The 21,097-nt window shown below is 45.1% G+C and overlaps 2 protein-coding genes across 5 annotated transcripts in view; both read right to left on the bottom strand.

Moving 5' to 3' along the window:
• Positions 1–21,097, bottom strand: part of LOC140191772 (probable ATP-dependent RNA helicase DDX23) — a 126,172-nt gene that overhangs the window by 33,184 nt on the left and 71,891 nt on the right. Inside the window, exon 1 of one of the 3 annotated variants that reach the window (XM_072249498.1) lies at positions 1,854–1,923. The exons of 1 other annotated variant lie outside the window; for it this stretch is intronic. The gene's annotated coding sequence lies outside the window, so the exon portion shown is untranslated. Of the gene's footprint in view, positions 1–1,648; positions 1,657–1,853; positions 1,924–21,097 lie in introns of those variants that run through there. One more of the 3 variants, XM_072249499.1, reaches the window with a different exon arrangement.
• Positions 9,615–16,752, bottom strand: LOC140191948 (phosphatidylinositol 5-phosphate 4-kinase type-2 gamma-like). 2 transcript variants are annotated; one of them, XM_072249863.1, is made up of 7 exons: positions 16,566–16,752; positions 15,332–15,478; positions 14,907–14,945; positions 12,555–12,668; positions 11,309–11,555; positions 10,936–11,039; positions 9,615–10,222 (listed from the first exon to the last, which is right to left on the bottom strand). In XM_072249863.1, the coding sequence occupies exons 1-7, from the start codon at positions 16,731–16,733 to the stop codon at positions 10,142–10,144; spliced, it is 900 nt and encodes a 299-aa protein (XP_072105964.1). In that variant the 5' UTR covers positions 16,734–16,752; the 3' UTR covers positions 9,615–10,141. The 2 variants fall into 2 exon arrangements, with proteins under 2 accessions (XP_072105964.1, XP_072105965.1); XM_072249864.1 differs by lacking the exon at positions 16,566–16,752 and adding an exon at positions 15,556–16,537.

Here is a 21,097-nt window from a genome sequence, read left to right as displayed (position 1 = left end):
AAATTGGTAGGTTACCAAAGATTCTTACGGTGGAGACCATTCTGACTGGGTGCATCACCACCTGGTGTGGAGGCTCCAGTGCGAGGATCACAAGAGACTACAGATGGTTGTAAACTCAGCCACATCCATCACAGGCACAAACCTCCCCAACATCGAGGATATCTACAAGAGGCGCTGCCTCAAAAGGCAGGATCCACCACTAAGGACCTCACCATCTGATATATGCTCTCTTCTCGTCACTACCATCAGACAGGAGGTACAGAAGCCTGAGGAACCACACTCAGTGTTTCTTCCCCTCCATCATCAGACATCTGAACAGTCCACAAACATTAGTCATTACTTTTTCTTGCACTATTTTTGTAAGTTTTAGTAATTTTATGTCTTCACACTGTACCACTGATACAAAACAACAAATTTCACTACATATAAGTCCATAAGACATAGGAGTAGAATTAGGCCATCTGACCCATCGAGTCCGCTCCACTATTCAGCCATGGCTGAATTTTTTTTCCTCCTCCACAATCCCAGTTCCCAGCCTTCTCCCTGTGACCTTTGATGCCATGTCCAATCAAGAACCTGTCAATCTCTGCCTTAAATACACTCAATGACCTGGCCTCCACAGCTGCATGTGGCAACAAATTCACCACCCCTTGGCTAAAGAAATTTCTCCCCATCTCTGTTTTGAAAGGACACCCCTCTATCCTGAGGCTGTGCCCTCTTGTCCTAGACTCTCCCACTATAGGAAACATCCTTTCCACACCTACTCTGTCTTATGCCTTTCAACATTCGAAAGGTTTCAATGAGATCCCCCCTCATCCTTCTGAATTCCAGTGAGTACAGACCCAAAACCATCAAATGTTCCTCATATGATAACCCTTTCATTCCTGGAATCATCCTTGTGAACCTCCTCTGAACCCTCTCCAATGCCAGCATGTCTTTTCTAAGATGAGGGGTCCAAAACTCTTCACAATACTCAAGGTGAGGCCTCATAAAGCCTCAGCATCAAGCTCTTGTATTCTAGACTTTTTGAAATAAATGCTAACATGGCATTTGCTTTCCTCATTACCGACTCAACCTGCAAGTTAATCTTCAGGGTGTTCTGCACAAGGACTGCCGAGTCCCTTTGCACCTCAGATTCCTGGAATTTCTTCCTGTTTAGAAAATAGTCCACACATTTATTTCTACTACCAAAGTTCATGAACAAGTCAGTGATGATAAGTCTGATTCGATTCCATTTTACTGGTGAACCGATAACCTCTCTCACAACCCATCACTTTGGGACTCCCACTTTCTTCAACACTGAATTGACACTTCACCACTGCAGATTTGCACCGTTCCACGGTTTTTATGCTCGTTACTGCATTTATTGCTGTATTTCCTTTCACCTACTGCAGTTTGCACTATCAGCTTTCTGGGAGCAAGCAACGTGGTGTGTCTGACAGTAAATTCTGATCCGATTGTCAATCTCCTCCTCTCCCTTTCCCTTGCCCCATTCTCCCGCTTCCTCCCCTCCCTCCCCTTTCACACTCATATCCCTTCCCCATCATTTTCACACTCTCGCTCTCTCCCCCACCCTCACATCCACCACCCCTCGTAACCTCTCTCCCCTATTGGCTCCCTTCCTTCCCTCCTTCCTTTTCTTTCCTACCTTTCCTTCCTCCTCAGCCACTCGCCTTCCTCCTTTTCATTCACCCCTCCCCCTCCCCATCCCCATCTCGCTCCCTTCCTACCTCTCCCGCAGCCCTCGATTTTCTCCCCGCCATTCCATCCCTCTACGTCCTTCCCTACCTCCCCGTCACTCCTTCTCACTCCGCTCTCCACCCCGCCCCCCATTTTCCTCCCTTTCCACCTACCTTTCCTTCCTCCAGACACCGCTCACTCCAGGCCCACTACCGGTATTCCTGCAAGGCGGCGCCGCTGAGTACGTCGGGAGCTGTAGTTCCATATTGGGTCTCCGCCCCCGTTCCCAGTATACGCTCTGGGTTCACAGAACTATAATCTCCACAATGCACTTTTGCCAAACCAGTCAAGGTGGTCTCTACCCGCACGGCGTCTTCTGGCTGCAGCGCCCTCTGGTCGCAGCGTGGTTCTAGTCATCCAAAGTTGGTTTTGACCATGTTGTCACATGCCCTGAGATACGGTGAAAAGCTGTCCTAATGAATGGTCTCGACCCAAAACGTTGACTGTACTCTTTTCCATAGATGCTGCCTGGCCTGCTGAGTTCTTCCAGCATTTTGTGTGTGTTGCTTGGATTTTCAACATCTGCAGATTTTCTCTTGCTTGTGAAAAGCTTGTCTCACACACTGTTCATATAGATCAAATCATTATACAGTGCACTGAGGTAGAACAAGGTAAAACAATAGCAGGATGCAGAATAAAGTGTCACAGTTACAGATAAATTGTAAGAGAAAGTGCAGTGCAGGCAGACAATAAGTTTGAAGGTCATAATGAGAGCCAGAGCAGAGGCATTCAAACTGATGACCAAGAAGGTTACAAGAGGTCCAGGTATGATCTCCAGAAAGTCATGTCACAGGCAAGTGGCAATTCCAGACTAAACTTGAATCAATGAAGAATGCTCACAGTTATGGCAGGGCTTCAATGCTATCACCTCTTACAAAGAGGAATCAAGTGACAGAGGTGACAACAGAGCTTAGCTTCCAGATGAGCTCAATGTCTTCTATGCACGCTTTAGCTATCAGAACATGGAGGAATCATCATGAACTCCCACATCCCCCAATGATTCTATGATTTCAGTCTCAGAAGCCAATGTGTGAGCATCCTCCAGGAGGGTGAACCCACAAAAAGCATCCAGACCAGATAGGGTACCTGGCCAAGTACTAAAGATATGTATAGTACCTGATTAACTAGCTTGTGTTTTCACTGAGATCTTTAAACTCTTCCTCTAGCAGTTTGTGGTGCCCACTACTTCAAACAGTCTTCATTTGTACTGGTGTACAAGAACAGCGTGGGTGACCTTCCTCGATGACTGTTACCCGGTAGCACTTACATCCACTGTGATGAAGTGTTTTCAGAAGTTCGTGATTAAACATATTGGCTCTTACCTGAGAGCAACAGGTCCACAGCAGATGCCATCTCACTGGTTCTTCACTCAACCCTGGAACATCCGGACAGCAAAGATGCATATATCAGGATGCTCTTTACCAATTACAGCTCAGCATTCAATACCATCATCTCCTCAAAACTAATCCATAAGCTTCAGGATCTTGGCCTCAAGACTTCATTGTGCCATTGGATCTTTGAATTCCTCACTTGCAGATCCCAGTCAGTTTGGATTAGCAACAACATCTCCACGATCTCCATCAGCACAGGTGCACCACAAGGCTGTGTGCTTAGTCTCCTTCTCTACCCACTTATGACTGTGTGTCTAAGTACAGCACCAGTGCCATATTCACGTTCGCTGACGACACCACTTTTGCAGGCTGAATCAAAGCTGGTGATGAATCAGCATATACAAGTGAGATTGAAAATCTGGCTGAGTGGTGTCATAACAACAACCTCTCACTCAATGCCAGCAAGACCGAGGAGCTGATTATTGACTTCAGGAGGAGGAAACCAGAGGGCGATGAGCTAGTCCTCATCGGAGGATCAGAGGTGGTGAGGGTCAGCAAATTCCTCAATATTAGTATTTTGGAGGACCTGTCCTGGGCACAGCATGTAAGCGCAATTACGAAGAAAGCACAGCAGCACCTCTACTTCCTAGGGAGTTTGTAGAGATTAGGCATGACATCTAAAATTTTGACAAACTTCTATAGATGTGTAATGGAGGGTATATTGACTGGCTACATCACAGCCTGGAATGGAAACATCGATGCCCTTGAACAGAAAATCCTACAAAACGTAGTGGATACGGCCAGGTCTGTCACAGAAAAACCTTTCCCCACCATTGAGAACATCTACATGAAACACTGTCACTGGAAAGCAACATCCATCATAGTCAGAATGGCTTCATGAAAGGCAGGTCATGCCTACTGAGCCTGATTGAATTTTTTGAGGATGTGACTAAACACATTGATGAAGGAAGAGCAGTAGATGTAGTGTATATGGATTTCAGCGAGGCATTTGATAAGGTACCCCATGCAAGGCTTATTGAGAAAGTAAGGAGGCATGGGATCCAAGGGGACATTGCTTTGTGGATCCAGAATTGGCTTGCCACAGAAGGCAAAGGGTGGTTGTAGGTGGGTCATATTCTGTATGGAGATCGGTGACCAGTGATGTGCCTCAGGGATCTGTTCTGGGACTCCTTCTGTTCGTGATTTTTATAAATGACCTGGATGAGGAAGTGGAGGGATGGGTTAGTAAATTTGCTGATGACACAAAGGTTGGGGGTGTTGTGGATAGTGTGGAGGGCTGTCAGAGGTTACAGTGGGACATTGATAGGATGCAAAACTGGGCTGAGAAGTGGCAAGTGGAGTTCAATCCAGATAAGTGTGAGATGGTTTATTTTGGTAGGTCAAATATGATGGCAGAATATAGTATTAATGGTAAGACTCTTGGCAGTGTGGAGGATCAGAGGGGATCTTGGGGTCCGAGTCCATAGGACACTCAAAGCTGCTGCACAGGTTGACTCTAGTGGTTAAGAAGGCACACGGTGTATTGGCCTTCATCAATCGTGGGATTGAGTTTCAGAGCTGAGAGGTAATGTTGCAGCTATTTAGGACCCTGGTCAGACCCCACTTGGAGTACTGTGCTCAGTTCTGGTCACCTCACTACAGGAAGGATGTGGAAACCATAGAAAGGGTGCAGAGGAGACTTACAAGCATGTTGCCTGGATTGGGGAGCATGCCTTATGAGAATAGGTTGAGTGAACTTGGCCTTTTCTCCTTGGAGCGACAGAGGATGAGAGGTGACCTGATAGAGGTGTAGAAGATAATGAGACGCATTGATCATGTGGACAGTCAGAGGCTTTTTCCCAGAGCTGAAATGGCTAGCACGAGAGGGCATAGATTTAAGGTGCTTGGGAGTAGGTACAGAGGAGATGGCAGGGGTAAGTTTTTTTTTAACGCAGAGAGTGGTGAGTGTGTGGAATGGGCTACCGGCGGCGGTGGTGAAGGTGGAAATGATAGGGTCTTTTATGAGACTCCTGGATAAGCATATAGAGCTTAGACAAATAGAGGGCTATGGCTAAGCCTAGGTAGTTATAGGGTAAGGACATGTTCGGCACAGCTTTGTGGGCCGAAGGGCCTGTACTGTGCTGTAGGTTTTCTATGTTTCTATGTTTCCATCATCAGGGACCCCCAGTATCCAGTTCATGTTTGCTTCTCGCTGCTGTCATCAGGAAGAGGGTACAGGAGCCTCAGGTCCTACGTCACCAGGTTCAGAAACAGTTACTGGGGGTAGATTTTTTTAAATTAGGGGTAGATTTCTTTTAATAAAATAAAATTACTTTATTTTATTTCATAATTCAGTCTTTTTTTCCACATGATTGATTTGGAATATGGGATACTGTGATCATATTACTGTGATTTAAATGTAATGTAATTCATATTATTTACTTGTATCCTTATGAATTTTGTATTTGTATTCATGCAGTTTATATAATATCAATAAAAATATTGAAAAAGAAACAGTTACTACCCCTCAACCATTAGGCTCTTGAATCACTCAACTTCACTTGCCCCATAGTTGAAATGTTCCCATAACCAATGGACTCACTTTCAAGAACTCTTCATCTCATGTTCTTGATATTCATTGCTTATTTATTTATTATTATTGGATTTTGTATTTGCACAAGTTGTTGTCTTCTGTACATTTGTGAAAGCCTTAGTTGGGCAGTCTTTCATTGATTCTGTTATGGTTATTATTCTGCAGATATATTGAGAATTCTCACAAGAAAATAAACCTCAGGGTTGTATATGGTGACATATATGTACTTTGATAATAAAATGTACTTTCAACTTTGATTGTGTGAGGTGAAGAGTCCATCTGAATGGTGAGGGAACCATTCTATAACAGTGTCCTTGAACCTTTCTGCAGGGTCGGTATTGGGACCGCTTCTTTTCACGTTATCTGTCAATTATTTGGGTGACGGAATTGATGGTTTGTATTCAAGTTTGTGGACAATACTAAGATAGGTGGAGGGGCAGGTGGTAGACAGATTGGGAGAATGGGCAAAGAACTGGCAGATGGAATATAGTGTAGGGCAGTGTATGGTCATGCACTTTGGTAGAAGGATCAAAAGCGTATACTATTTTCTAAATGGGGAAGGAATTCAAAGATCAAAGGTGCAAAAGGACTTGAGGGTCCTTGTGCAGGATTCCTTAAAGGTTATCTTGCAGGTTGAGTCGGTGAGGAAGGCAAATGCAATGTTAGCATTCATTTTGAGAGGACTAGAACACAAAAGCAAGGATGTGCTGCTGAAGCTGTATAAGGCATTGGTCAGACTGTACTTGGAAGTATCATGAGCAGTTTTGGACCTCTTATCTAAGAAACGGTGTGCTGGGATTGGAGAGGGTTCAGAGGAGATTCACAAAAATGATTCCAGGAATGAAAGGGTTAATGTATGACAGCATTTGATGGCTCTGGGCTTCTACTCACAGGAATTTAGAATAGTGAAGCCTATCGAATACAGAGAGGCCTAGGGATGTGGAGAGAGTGTTTCCTATAGTGGAGGAACCTAGGATCAGAGAGCACAGATTCAGAATACAGCAACAGCCATTTAGAATCAGAATCAGGTTTAATATCACTGGCATATGTCATGAAATTTCTTGACTTTGTGGCAGCAGTACAAAATAATAGAAAAAAAACTGCAAATTACAGAAAGTATATATATGAAATATTTAAATTAAATAAGTAGTATAAAATAAAAAAGGTATTGAGCCCATGGGTTTAATGTCCATTCAGAAATTGGATGGCAGAGGGGAAGAAGCTGTTCCTGAATCATTGAGTGTGTGCCTTCAAGCTCCTGTACCTCCTTTCCAATGGTAGCAATGAGAACAGGTCATGTCCTGGGTGATGGGGTCCTTAATGATGGATGCTGCCTTTTTGAGGCATCGCTCCTTGAGGATGTCCTGGATACAACGGAGGCTAGTGCCCATGATGGAGCTGACTGAGTTTACAACTTACTTTGCTCCTGTGCAGTAGCACCACCCCCTATACCAGATTGTGATGCAGCCAGTTAAAATGCTTTCCACAGTACATCTGTAGAAATTTGCGAGCGTCTTTTGTGACATACCAAATCTCCTCAAACTCTGAATGAAGTATAGCTGCTGTTGTGCCTTCTCTGTAATTGCATCAATAAGTTGGGCCCAGGATAGATCCTTAGAGATATTGACACCCAGGATCTTGAAATTGCTCACCCTTTCCACTTCTGATCCCTCAGTGAGGACTGGTGTGTGTTCCCTCATCTTGGCCTTTCTGAAGTCCATAATCAGTTCTTAGGTCTTACTGATGTTGAGTGCAAGGTTGTCGTAGCAACATCACTCAACTAGCTGATCTGTCTCGGTCCTGTACGCCCCCTCGTCACCATCTGAAATTCTGCCAACAATAGTTGTGTCATCAGCAAATTTATAGCTGGCATTTGAGCTGTGCCGAGCCACACAGTCATGGGTGAAGAGAGAGTAGAGCATGGGATAAGCGCACACATCCCTGAGGTGCACCAGTGTTGATTGTCAACAGAGAAGAGGAGGAATTTCTTTAGCCAGAGGGTAGTGAAACTGTGGAATTCATTGCCACAGATGGCTGTGGAGGCCAAGCCATTGAGTATATTTAAAGCAGAGGTTGATAGGGTCTTGATTAATCAGGGCCTCAAAGGTTACAGGAAGAAGGCAGGAGAATGGGGTTAAGAGGGATAATAAATCAGTCATGATGGAATGGTGGAGCAGACTCGATGGGCCAAATGGCCTAATTCTGCTCCTATGGCTCATGGCCTTATTGTGGTGTGTGCTTTCAGGCTTTTGTATCTTTTACCCGATGGGAAAGGGGGAGAACAGAGAATGTCTGGTGTGGGTGGGGTCTTTGATTATATTGGCTGCAATTATAGACAGAGTCCATGGAGAGGTGGCTAGTTACTGTGATGTGCTGAGCTGTGTCCACAGCTCTCTTGTAGTTTCTTGCAGTCTCGGGCAGAGAACTGGATGTGTCCAACCCATTCCCAAGAACAAAGCTGGGCTGCCCGAGGAGGTGGGAATGGGCAGATACAATTCCAATGTTTAAAAGTCACTGGGATAAGCTAGTGGTTAGTAGGTGTTTAAATTAGAAGGTTATTTGTCTTATTTTATTTATTTATTGCAATAAACCGAAGAATAGGCCTTCCAGTCCCTCGAGCTGTGTTGCCCAGCAATAATTTAATCCTAGCCTAATCACAGGATAATTTACAATGACTAATTAACCTACCAGCTGGTATGTTTTTGGACTGTGGGAAACCGGATGGACCAATCACAGGCAAATGTGACTAGTTTAGATAAGTCTCTGTCAGCATGGACTAGTTGGGCCCAATAGCCTGCTTCTGAGTTGTATGAACCATTAATCTATTGTATCTGCTTCCACCACACCCACCATTAGCCTGTTCCATGCGCCCACTACTCTCCATATCTAATTTCCCCAGAGCCTGAGGGAATTTGATATGTTACCAATAGTCCGTGAGCCAGGACCCCAAATTTGGGCCACTGGTACCATCTGGGGGGAATAATTCTTAAAGTGATTTTTGGCAAGGTATACACCCCTAGTAGTCCGTGAGGCAGTAGGTTTGGTCAGTACCATCTGAGGGGAATAATGCTCATAGTGATTTTTGGCAAGGTATACATCTCCAGAGTTAGAAAATATGTGATAACATTGCACCAGTGGTAGCTTTGTGTGTGCTATCATGCATTTTATATCACTACCCTAAAATAAGCATCTCTGAAAAGTGGCCAATGTAAAGTACAACATATATATTCAACCTAGTCATCAGTAATCCCTCAACATTGAAATTTGTCACAATGATAGCTGAGTTCAAGCACTTTTCATCAAATGTTGTTATAAAATTCTACGTTTTCCCTTTGATATTCCAGATGCTCTAGTTTCCTCCCCCATATCCTACCTTGACTTTTATGTTTGCCCTCATATCTCTTTGCTGAATGAGAAAGGGGACAGACATGTACCAATACCAGTATACACTGGGGAGTGGGCAATTCAAATGCACAGGAATGTAAGAAGCTGCAGAGTAGTAGTACCAGTACATGACAGGTACGTCCCTCCCACCTAACGATCAGCAGTAGCTACAAGAGGTTTACCTCAAGGCAGCAATATTCATCATCTAAGATCTTCACCACCAGGCCCATATCACCTTCTTGCAGATGGAGGTACAGAAACCTGAAGCCCCACACCACCTACTTCCCTTCAACATTCGGTTCTTGAACCAACCAGCCGTATCCTAATCACCACCTGAGTACAGCAACACTGTGACCAGTTTACACGACACTGGACTTTGTTTGTGCTCGAATTGTGTTCGTTCTGGTAAAATTACGCAGATTTTAAAGTGCTTTTCTTGTGAATGTTGATTCTGATACTCTGTGCCTGTGATGCTGCTGCAAGTTTTTCATTGCACCTGTGCACACTGCGACTTGTGCAGGTGACAATAATCTCCACTTTGACTTTGCAAAGAAATGAAGCTTGGATTAAATAAAAAACAGTCAACTTTATTTCAAAAGAAGCACCAAAACTTGGGGTTGCATTCAGAGAGAATCGACAACCTGAGGCACTTGCATGGTTTGGAGAGACCACCCAACAGATTGGCAGTGAGGGACCCCTCCGGACAGAAGGGTGGAGCTGGGATGGGATTACTTCAAACAGGGAGTGGGGAAGTGAACTGGAAAGAGACAGCAACTGGTGTCCAGCTGTGACATTGAGATGGTAAGAGCATGGAAGGAGGAAGAAAAGGGATGAACATCCCTTTTGGAGTGAGAGCGAGAGACAGACACAAAGAGGGGAGAAATGCAGGAACCCTGGTCCGGAGGAGTGAGGAAATGTAGGTCCAAATGAGGGAGGAAACACAGGAACACAGGTCTGAAGGATTGGAGAAAACCACGGGAATGCTGGTCCGCAGGATGGAAGGGGAAAAACGTAGGAACGCCAATCTGAGGGAGACAGCTGCCCTTCTGCTCTGATAGATGGGCATGCCGTGGGGTGAGATCTCTCCCTGCTGCTAGGCGAAGATGTTGGTGATGAAGTCCATGAACCGTTTGGCGTACTGCTCCGGGTTCACGGTCGAGATCTCCGCGCCGGCCTGCGAGGGCAAGAGGGCCTCAGTGAAGGCGGAAGGGGGGGGGGCATGTCTGAGAGTCCCCGGGGACCTGCCCCTGGAGACATCACCCCATCCCAGATCAGTCACAGAAGCAGGCTCTTTGACTCCTCCCATCCACTCTAATCACTATGCCCATCTAAGTTAGTCCCACATATTCATGTTCAGCCCATATCCTCTAAACTTCTCCTGTTCACGGCCCTGCGATGCACCTTTTAAATTATAATATATCCGCCTCGACCACTTCCTCTGGCAGCTTGTTCTATATACGGACTATCCTCTGGGTGGAAATAGTTGCCTCTTGGGTCCCAATTAAATCTCTCCTCTTTCACCTTAAATATGGGCCCTCTGGTTCTTGAATCCCAAAACATCATGGTTTTAAACACAATATATTCTGTTACGCTTTCCCTATTCATGTGCCCCTACCACTTCCTGTAGCATCTCATTCCACATGCCCACCATGCTCTGGGTGAAACTTTCTGGTCTACTTGATCTCTTTCTGCTCTCATCTTTAACCCGGATGAACTCACAGAAACACACCTTCACCCTTCCCATTGCCCTCACTCCCTCCTCCCCTTCACCCTCCCCATTTACACTCACCCACCTTCCCCGACCCCTTGCACTTGACCTCCAGCTCACCCAATCAAACTGTCATCAAAGCCACAGAGACAGCCCTGTGGAAGGGAGCCCATACTCACACCATGCTTCACTGTCTTTGCCGCATGGGCGGCTTTCTTCTTTGTGTCATACTGGGTGAGGACGTCGATCAGACCCATGAAGTACACCTCCTTCCGGGGAGCAGCTGTGGGGGTGGGGGGTGGGGATGTAGGAAAAGGATGCGTGGTGAAGAGGGTGGCAGTCATCAGAGACTATGTGGAGAAACCGCGGTGAATGAACAGAAGGCGCAAGTGGGAGAGACGGGGGGGGGTGTGCAGGGAGGCGGAGAGGGTCGAAGAAAACTGCAGAAACAGAAAGTGAGGGCAGGAGGAGTGCTTGAGGGAGGAGAGGGCAAGCAAGTGATGGAGGAGCGAGCGAGGGTTGTGGTTCCCAACTGCTGCACAGCGCACTCACATTCAGAGCTCTTGATGGCATGGGCATCAGGAGGAGAGTGTTCCTCAATGAAGTCAGGCACCTTGCTGAAGTAGGAGCCCACCATCTCAGGGGTGTGGCTGTATTGGTGGGGCGACACGCTGCTGTGAATGTTGCGGTTATCCTCAGATTCCATGGTGATGGCCGGTAGCCCCTCCTCGTCCTGTCTCTGCACGTCGTGGATTCCCAGCAGCAGGCTGTAGTCCATGATCTTCAGCTGGGCCAGGAACTGCCAGGAGACAGGTAGTGGTCAGGGCAGGCACACTGGGACGGCATGGGGTCAATGACAAGTGAGAAAAGATAGGGTAGGGTGAGACAGACAGACACACACACACAGGTGCAGGGAAGGGAGAGAAGAGAGATGACAAGGATAGGGAGGAAGCAGTTGACAGAGATGGGGATCAAAAGGCTCGGAATGTCCTCCTTTTACAAAGAGACACTGACAGGATGCAGAGCTGGGCTGAGAAGAGTCAGATGGAGTTCAATCTGGAAAAGTGTGATGGAAGGCAAAATTTGAAGGCAGAATACAGGATTAGTAGTGTGGAGGATCCACATCCCTAGCTCCCTCAAAGCTGCTGCGCAAGTTGAAAGAGTGGTTAAGAAGGCATACTAAGTGTTGGCTTTAATTAGTCAGGGGATTGAGTTCAAGAGACATGAGATAATGTTGCAGCTCTATAAAGCCTCATTATAAGAAGGACTGGAAGCAGAGAGGGTGCAGAGTGAATTTACCAGGACGCTACCTGGACTAGAGAGCATGTCCTATAAGGAAAGGTTGAGTGAACTAGGGCCTTTATCTTTGGAGAGAAGGATAAAAGGTAACCTGACAAAGTTATACAAGATGATTAAAGGCATAAATTGAGTGGATAGCCAGAGCTTTTTTCCCCAGGCTGGAAATGGCTCATACAAGAAGGCATGATTTTAAGGTGATTGCAGGAATATATAGGGGAGATATCATAAGTTTTTTTATATATACATATACACACACACATACAGAGTGGTGGGTGCTTTGAATGCCCTGCCTGATGTGATGGTTGAGGCAGATACAATAAGAACATTTCAGAGACCCTTAAGATAGGCACATGGAAGATAGAAAAAAAATGTAGGCCATTTAGGAAGGAAGGGTTAGATTGATCTTGGAGTAGATTAAAAGGTCAATACAACATCATGGGCCAAAGAGCCTTTACTGTGCTGTAGTGTTTTATGTACACCTTTTTTTCTTGTCCCTCACCTCCACGTCTCTCCTCAGCTTATCCATAAACAACTTCTTGTCCGCCTGGTCAATGTAAACCTTCTGATTGAGGTTCAAGAAGTCCACGTCCTTTAATGTGGGCAGTTCCTTCACCTAGAGAAGACAGTTCAGCACAGAGCGTCAGACCCCAGGATCAGCGTCAGTGTTACAGGCACCCATCAGGAAGTCCCAAAGTCTCCCCACATTCCCTACCAACTCCCTTCAGATTCTATCCTTCACCCATACACTGGGAGATGACTCAGAGACATACAGACACACATATACAGTATACTGTAGAGGGATCAGAAGTAGAGAGAGTGAGCAGTTTCAATTTCCTGAGTGTCAAGATCTCTGAGGATCTAACCTGGTCCCAACATATTGATGTAGTTATAAAGAAGGCAAGACAGCAGCTATACTTCATTATGAGTTTGAAGAGATTTGGCATGTCAACAAAAGCACTCAAAAACTTTTATAGTTGTACCGTGGAGAGCATTCTGACAGGCTGCTTCACTGTCTGGTATGGAGGGGCTACCACACAGGACCGAAAGAAGCTACAGAAGGTTGTGAATCTAATCGGCTCTATCTTGGGTACTAGCCTACAAAGAACCCAGGACATCTTTAGGGAGTGCTGTCTCAGAAAGGCAGCATCCATTATTAAGGACCTCCAGCACTCACAGCATGCCCTTTTCTCACTGTTACCATCAGGTAGGAGGTACAGAACTCTGAAGGCACACACTCAGTGATTCAGGAACAGCTTCTTCCCCTCTGCCATCCGATTCCAAAATCGACATTGAAGCTTTGGACACTATCTTACTTTTCTTTTAATATACAGTATTTCTGTTTTCGCACATTTTAAAAATCTATTCAATATATGCAATTGATTTCAAAGTTGCTGGTGAACGCAGTGAGCCCAGGCAGCATCTCTAGGAAGAGGTACAATCGACGTTTTGGGCCGAGACCCTTCATCAGGACTAACTGAAGGAAGAGCTAGTAAGAGATTTGAAATTTGACTGCCAGCCTCGCGCGTTTTTTTAGATCATACAGTTCTTTGTAAGGACTCAAACCATCCTGCAAATATGCCCTAAACCGACGTACCCTTTCAAAGTTAAAGTTGTACTTTATCATTGCAGTGAAAATCTCACGCAGTTGCTTCACGTTCAGTTCCTGGACGACTTCACTTTTGGTCCGTTTGCTACTGTGTTTGGTTTCGATTGTTATCCTTTCCTCTTCCAATTGCATCAGCTCTTCATCTATCAGTTCTTGGTCATGGGATGCCAAAACCTCTTCAACATCATCTTCGTCAGCTTCCACAAGCCAAACTCACTTTGTCCTTGCTTCGTTCACCACGATTGAAACGCTTAATTATGTCTAGTTTTGCGCTAAGTGTAACACCTTTACGAGCTCTTTCAGGCTTTTCCGATACCTTAGAACTCATCTTGCAAACGGCTGCTCACAGGCATGTGTTTAAGCAATGCTGGCGAGAAAGCAGTTCTGAATCCGGGGGAGAGCGGCTGCTTGGGGCGCGCTGCCTTTTTTTTTTTTGCGCACTGCTTTTTATCGCGCGCTGCTTTTTTTGTAATAGTGAAAACACCTTCTGTTCGCGAAAACGGGTAACTAATGTATGTCTTTTGTAACAGTGAGGTTTCGTAAAGTGAACATTTGAAAAGCAGGGGACACCTGTGTCTCAGAAACTACTGATCTACTGGGATTTTCAAGCACAACAATCTCTAGAGTTTACAGAGAATGGTGTGCAAGTCAAAAAAAAATCTAGTGAGCAAAACCACCTTGTTAATGAGAAGTCAGAGGAGAATGACCAGACTGGTTCAAGCTGACAGAAAGGCAATAGTAATTCAAATAATCATGCATTACTGCAGTGGTGTGCTGAAGAGCATCCCTGAACAAACAACATGAAGAACCTTAAAGTGGATGGGCTACAGCAACAGAACACTATGAACATACTGAAATACACTTAGTGGCCACTTTATTAGGTTCCTCCTGTAACTCACAAAGTGGCCACTAAGTGTATAACACACACACAGTGCTGGAGTTCGGGATCAAACTCACTTATACAACTAAGTGTATAACACACACACAGCGCTGGTGTCTGAGAGGCAGTGAGGTAGTAGCACTACCCATCGTATCACTCCAATGCTCAAAAGTATTTCTGGTGGGGTGGGGGGGTGCATATCCTGCAGGAGTTCCCACAGTTTCAGTGTGTGGTGACTGTGTAGAACTACAAGGGATGTGTATCAACCATCTAGATACTTCAGGGTCCCTGCTATGGTATGTGGATGCAAGTAACTGTTCTGACGCACAGATCTGCACATCGGCTGCTGGGTATTTCTGTTTTACCTTTTCTTTATCACTGGCTTCACGAGAAACTAGCGAGCCCTGAAAAACACAAAGATAAATGATTTTTAGCCCACACCGGGAGCACCGTGTACAGTTCCCGTCTCCCCGTCCCTGGGTCAGAACCACACTGGGAGCACCGTGCAGTTCCTGTCTCCCTATCCCTCTCAGGAAAGTGACTCATTTTGCTGTTGTTATTTCGTTTTATTGTTATTGCAGCTTGTGTTGTTCTGCTGAACACTGTGGACATGGTATGATGATGCCAGAATGTGTGGTGACACTTGTGGGCTTCCCCCAACATACTGTTGGATGTTTTGATTGGTAACATAAACGATTCATTTCACTTTTTTGATGAACATGTGATTAAATCGGAATCTGATCAGAATCTGGACAGCAGCATTGTTCTCCCCAAGCAGTCAGGAATTTACCTTCAGGTCATATTTCCGGTGGATGGCAAGCCTGTGGCTGAAGAAATTACTCATTACTAGCACATAGGTGTCCTCACTGTCTGCGCTGATCCGGTACATGCCCAGGAATCGTGGCAGCACCATGTTCCCATGGCAGTTCACGACATACTGTGGAGTGAAAGAGGGGAGCTGAGTAAAAGTTAATGCCGCTTCTCCCTCCCCACCACCCCACTGCCCCTCCTCACCGCCTCTCTTGTGGTGCGGCACTCCCTCCTCACTGCCCCTCACGCAGCACTCCCTCATTGACTGGAAAAGCAAATTGGGCAGAGGATGTGGAAAGTCTGCAGAGATATAGATTGGTTAAGTGAGTGGGCAAGGGTCTTGTAGCTGGAGTACAACATCGGTAAATACAAGGATATTCACTTTGGAATGAAAAATAGATCAGATTATTTAAATAGTGAAAGATTGCAGCTTGTTGCTCTGCAGAGAGACTTGGGTGTGTTTGTGAATGAATCACAGAAGGTTGGTTTGCAGATCTAACAGTTTATCAATAAGGCCAATGCAATGTTGGCCTTCATTGTTAGAGGGATTGAATTTAAGGGCAGAGAGGTTATGCTGCAAATACTTAAGGTCCTGGGGAGGCGACACCTGGAATACTTCATGCAGTTCTAGTCTCATACTGGCTTTGGAGGAAATGCAGAGGAAGTTCACCAGATTCATTCTGGAGATGGGGGGGGGGGGGTTAGCCAATGAGGAGAGATCGAGTTAGCTGGGACTGTACTCACTGGAATTCAGAATGAGAGGGGGATCCTTTGAAACATATACAATTATGAAAGGGATTAATAAGATTGAGGCAGGAAAGTTGTTTCCACTGGTAGGTGAGACTAAAACTAGGGGACAAAACCTCAAGGGAATAGATTTAGGACAGATAAGAAGAAATTGTTTTCCCCAGAGGGTAGTGAATCTGTGGAGTTCTCTGCCCAGGAAAGCAGTAGAGGGTACATCATTAAATATATTTAAGACACAGTTAGATAGAGTTCTGCATAACAAGGGAATTAAGGGTTATATGAAAAGACAGGTAGGTGGAGCAGACTCCATGCCCGGATTAATCATGCTCTTAATGAATAGTGGAGCAGACTTGACAGACCAGATGGCCAACTCCTGCTCCAGTTTTTTTTATGTTCACTACCCTCTTGCAATGTGGTCCTCCCTCCTTGTTGTCCCTCCCTCCTAAATCTGTGGTAGAGGGGCTCACCTGGTGGTAGTCCGACAGGAAGGTGTGCATGTCAGCTACATCCTCGCTTGAGATCTGCTTGATCACATACCTGCGGTCATAACTGCTGAGGAACAGCACAGTGATCCGGCTCTCACCTTCATTGTATGGAGCGTAGCGGGTCAGAGACATCTGGGGCGAGCAGAGCATGGTTAGGCACAGGTCACTCAGTGCGTCAACTGAAACCATCCCACCCACCCCTAGGGTCCAACACAAGGTGAAGCTCCCTCCACACTGTCCCATCACACAACACTGAGATCAGACACAGAGTGAATCTCCCTCCACACTGTCCCATCACACACTCCCAGGGTCAGACACAGAGTGAATCTCCCTCCTCACTGTCCCATCACACACTCCCAGGGTCAGACACAGAGTGAATCTCCTTCTGCACTGTCAGGGGGGTAACTGTAGTGAATCTGCATGGAGACACACCCGAGTTTCCTTCCCTTGTAGAGCATACAGTGCCTACAACAAGTATTCACCACCTCCTTTGGAAGTTTTCATGTTTTATTGTTTTACAACACTGAATCATAGTGGATTTTATTTGGCTTTTTTGGCACTGATCAACAGCAAAACTCTTGTGTCAAAGTGAAGACTGATACCTACAAAATAATCTAAATTAATTACAAATATAAAACACAAAATAACTGATAACTCAAGTATTCACCCCCTTTAATGACACACCAAATTGTCACTGGTGCAGCCAATTGGTTTTAGAAGTCACATGAGTTAAATAGAGACCGGTTTTTGATGAAACACACAAAAAATGCTGAGGAACTCAGCAGGCCAGGCAACATCTATGAAAAAAAGTACAGTCGACATTTTGAGCAGAGAAAAAAAATGAATCTTTTCTCGACTGTACTTTTTTCCCCATAGATGCCGCCTGGCCTGCCAAGTTCCTCCAGCATTGTTGTGTATAGCTTGGATTTCCAGCATCTGCAGATTTTTTCGTTTCTGTTTTTGGAGACCTTTGTGCAGTCAAGGTGTTTAAATTGATTGTCGTAAAAATACAGCTGTATCTGGAAGGTTCATCTGCTGGTGAGTCAGTATCCTGGCAAAAACTACACCATGAAGACAAAAGAACACTCCAAGCAACTCAGCTAAAAGGCTATTGAAAAGCACAAGTCAGGAGATGGATACAAGAAAATTTCCAAGTCATTGAATATCCCTTGGAGCAGGGGTCCCCAACCAACCGGGGGGGGGGCACGGTGTTCAAGTTCAACAGTGCGTGACAGGGAATGAGGAAAGATGCAGCTGACTCATATCATTTCATATCGCCAAATCATATCGTTCTCTCGCGGCCCGGTAGCACATGCTTTGCAGCCTGGTGGTTGGGGACCACTGCCTTGGAGCACAGTTAAGTCAATCATTAAGAAATGGAAAGAATATGGCACAGCTGTAATTCTTCCTAGAGCAGACTGTCCTCAAAAACTGAGTGACCATGCAAGAAGGGGACTACTGAGGGAGGCCACCAAGAGACCTATGACAACTCTGGAGGAGTTACAAGCTTCAGAGGCTGAGATGGGAGAGACCATGCATAAAACAACTATTGCCTGGTGCTTCACCAGTTGTAGCTTTATTGGACAGTGGCAAAGAGAAAGCCACTGTTGAAAAAAACTCACATGAAATCTCAGCTAGAGTTTGCCAGAAGGCATATGGGAGACTCTGAAGTCAGCTGGAAGATTCTATGGTCAGATGAGAGCAAAATTAAGCTTTTTGGTCAGACTAAATGCTATGTTTGGCATAAGCCAAACACCACACAAAGACACAGCATCCCTACCGTGAAGCACGGTACTGGCTGCATCATGCTGTGGGGATGCTTCACTGCAGCAGGGCCTGGAAGGCTTGTGAAGTTAGAGGGTAAAATGAATACAGCAAAATACAGGGAATTCTGGAGACAAACATGATGCAGTCTGCAAGAGAACCGTGACTTGGGAGAAGATTTGTTTTCCAGCAAGACAATGACCTCAACCATAAAGCCAAAGCTACACAGGAATGGCTTAAAACAAAGTTAATGTTCTGGAGTGGCCAGGTCAGAGTCCAGGACCTCCAATCCAGTTGAAAGTTTGTGGCTGGACTTGAAAAGAGCTGTTCACTCACGATCCCCATGAAATCTGACAGAGCTTGAGCTCTTTTGTAAAGAAGAATGGGGAAAAATTGTAGTGTCCAGATGTGCAAAACTGATAGAGACCTATCCACACAGACTCAAGGCTGAAATTGCTGCCCAAGGTGCATCTACTAAATACTCACTTGAAAGGGGTGAATACTTATGCAATTATTTAGTGTTTTTACATTTGTAATTAATAGCAATCATCTTGTAGAAATCTGTTTTCACTTTGACACAAAAGTCTTTCTCCGTTGATCAGTGTCAAAAAAGGCAAATTAAATCCATCGTGATTCAATGTTGTAAAACAATAAAACATGAAAACTTCCACGGGGGGGGGGGAGTGAATACTTTTTATAGGCGCTGTACATGGTGCTCACTGGAAACATTCTAGGACCATGAGGTGTCACCTCTCCCTTTCCCACTAAGAGAATGTGAAACATGTTAGAAGTGCCCCCCCACACTCCCCCGCCCCCCAGTGCCAGTGACATTCCTACATTTAATTGAATGTCCCGGAGCAGATTTAGACCATTTGGCCCATTGAATCTATTCCACCATTTCATTATGGTTTATCATCTCTCTCAACCTTGTTCTGACTTCTCCACATAACCTCTGACATCCTTACTAATCAAGAATCTGTCAACCTCTGCTTTAAATATACACAATGACTTGGCCTCAACAGACACCTATGGCAATGAATTCCACAGACTGAGCACCCTCTGGCTAAAGAAAATTCCTCATCTCTGTTCTAAAGGGACATCCTTCTGAAGCTGTGCCCTCTGATCCTAAACTCCCCCCACCACAGAAAGCATCCTCTCCACATCAACTCTATCTAAGCCTTTCAACATTCACTAGGTTTCAAATACACCTCATGTTAACCCCTTCATTCTCAGGATCTTTCTAATGAACTTTCTCAGAGCCCTCTCCAATGCCAGCACAACCTTTCCATAAGACCATAAGACACAGGAGCAGAATTAGGCCACCTGGCCCATCGAGTCTGTTCCGCTATTCAATCATGGCTGATTTTCTGTCTCCTCCTCAACCCCAGTTCCCAGCCTTCTCCCCGTAACCTTTGATGCCATGTCCAATCAAGAACCTATCAATCTCTGCCTCAAATACACCCAATGCCCTGGCCTTCACAGCTGCATGTGGCAACAAATTCCACAAATTCACCACCCTTTGGCTAAGAAATTTCTCCCCATCTATTTTGAAATGACGTCCCTCTATCCTGAGGCTGTCCAACCCTCTTGTCCTAAACTCTCCCACTATGGGAAACATCCTTTCCACATCTACTCTGTCTAGGCCTTTCAACATTCGAAAGGTTTCAATGAGATCCCACTCATCCTTCTGAATTCCAGCAAGTACAGAACCAAGGCCATCAAACATTCCTCGTATACTAACTAAGATGAGGGAGCCAAAACTGTTCACAATACTCAAGGTGAGGCCTCACCTGTACATCTTTCCTAGATAAGGGATCCAAACAGCTCACAAAACTCCAAGTGTGGTCTGACCAATGGTTTATAAAGCCTTAGCATTACATCCTTACTTTTATATTCTAGTCCTCTTGAAATGTACACTAACATTGCATTTGCCTTCCTTACCATCACTCAATCTGCAAGTTAACCTTTAGGGAATCCTGCACAGAGAACTCCCAAATTCCTTTGCATCTGATTTCTGAAATTTCTTCCCATTAGAAAATAGTCTACACCTTTATTCCTTCTACCAAAGTGCATGACCATACACTTCCCTATACTGTATTCCATCTGCCAGTTCTTTGCTCATTCTCCAAAATTGTCCAAGTCCTTCTGTAGCCCTCCTGCTTCCTCAGCACTGGCTGTTCCTTTACCTACAGTACCTTGGTCTCATGCAGAAACTTGACCACAAAGCCAATTCCATCACCTAGATCATTGACATATTATGATCCTACTGACTTCTGGTCACCAGCAGCCACCAGAGAAGGCCTCCTTTATTCCACTTTTTGCTTCCTATCAGTCAGTCAATCTTTTATTCATGCAAATATCTTTCCTGTAATACCATGGGCTCTTATCTTGTTTAGCAACCTCATGTCCAGCAACTTATCCAAAGGCCTTCTGAAAATCCAAGTACATAACATCCACTGACTCTCCTTTGTCTATCCTGTCCGTTATCTCCTCAAAGAATTCCAACAGATTTGTCAGGCAAGATTTCCCTTTAAGGAAACCACACTGACTTCAGCCTATTTTATCCTGAAACCTCATCCTTAATAATGGACAGAAACATCTTATCAACCGCTAAAGTCAGGCTAACTGGCTTATAATTTCCTGTCTTTTGTCTCCCTTCCTTCTTAAAAGAGTAGTGTAACGTTAACAATTTCCCAGTCCTCCGGAACCAATCCAGAATCTTATGATTATTGAAAGATCATTACCAATAT

The sequence above is a fragment of the Mobula birostris genome, chromosome X (genome assembly GCF_030028105.1).
Source record: "Mobula birostris isolate sMobBir1 chromosome X, sMobBir1.hap1, whole genome shotgun sequence".
Lineage (NCBI taxonomy): Eukaryota > Metazoa > Chordata > Chondrichthyes > Myliobatiformes > Myliobatidae > Mobula > Mobula birostris.
The sequence above is the reverse complement of the archived record's forward strand: the minus strand, read 5'-3'. Positions and strand labels throughout refer to the sequence as shown.

Excerpts from the sequence above, each read along its gene's own strand:
- LOC140191948 (XM_072249863.1), bottom strand. The coding sequence starts at position 16,733 with ATGCTCTGCTCGCCCCAGATGTCTCTGACCCGCTACGCTCCATACAAT. Across the intron at positions 12,669-14,906 it reads AAGCCAGTGATAAAGAAAAG|GTGAAGGAACTGCCCACATT; the intron begins GTAAAACAGAAA and ends TGTCTTCTCTAG. Across the intron at positions 11,556-12,554 it reads AGCTGAGGAGAGACGTGGAG|TTCCTGGCCCAGCTGAAGAT; the intron begins GTGAGGGACAAG and ends GTCTCCTGGCAG.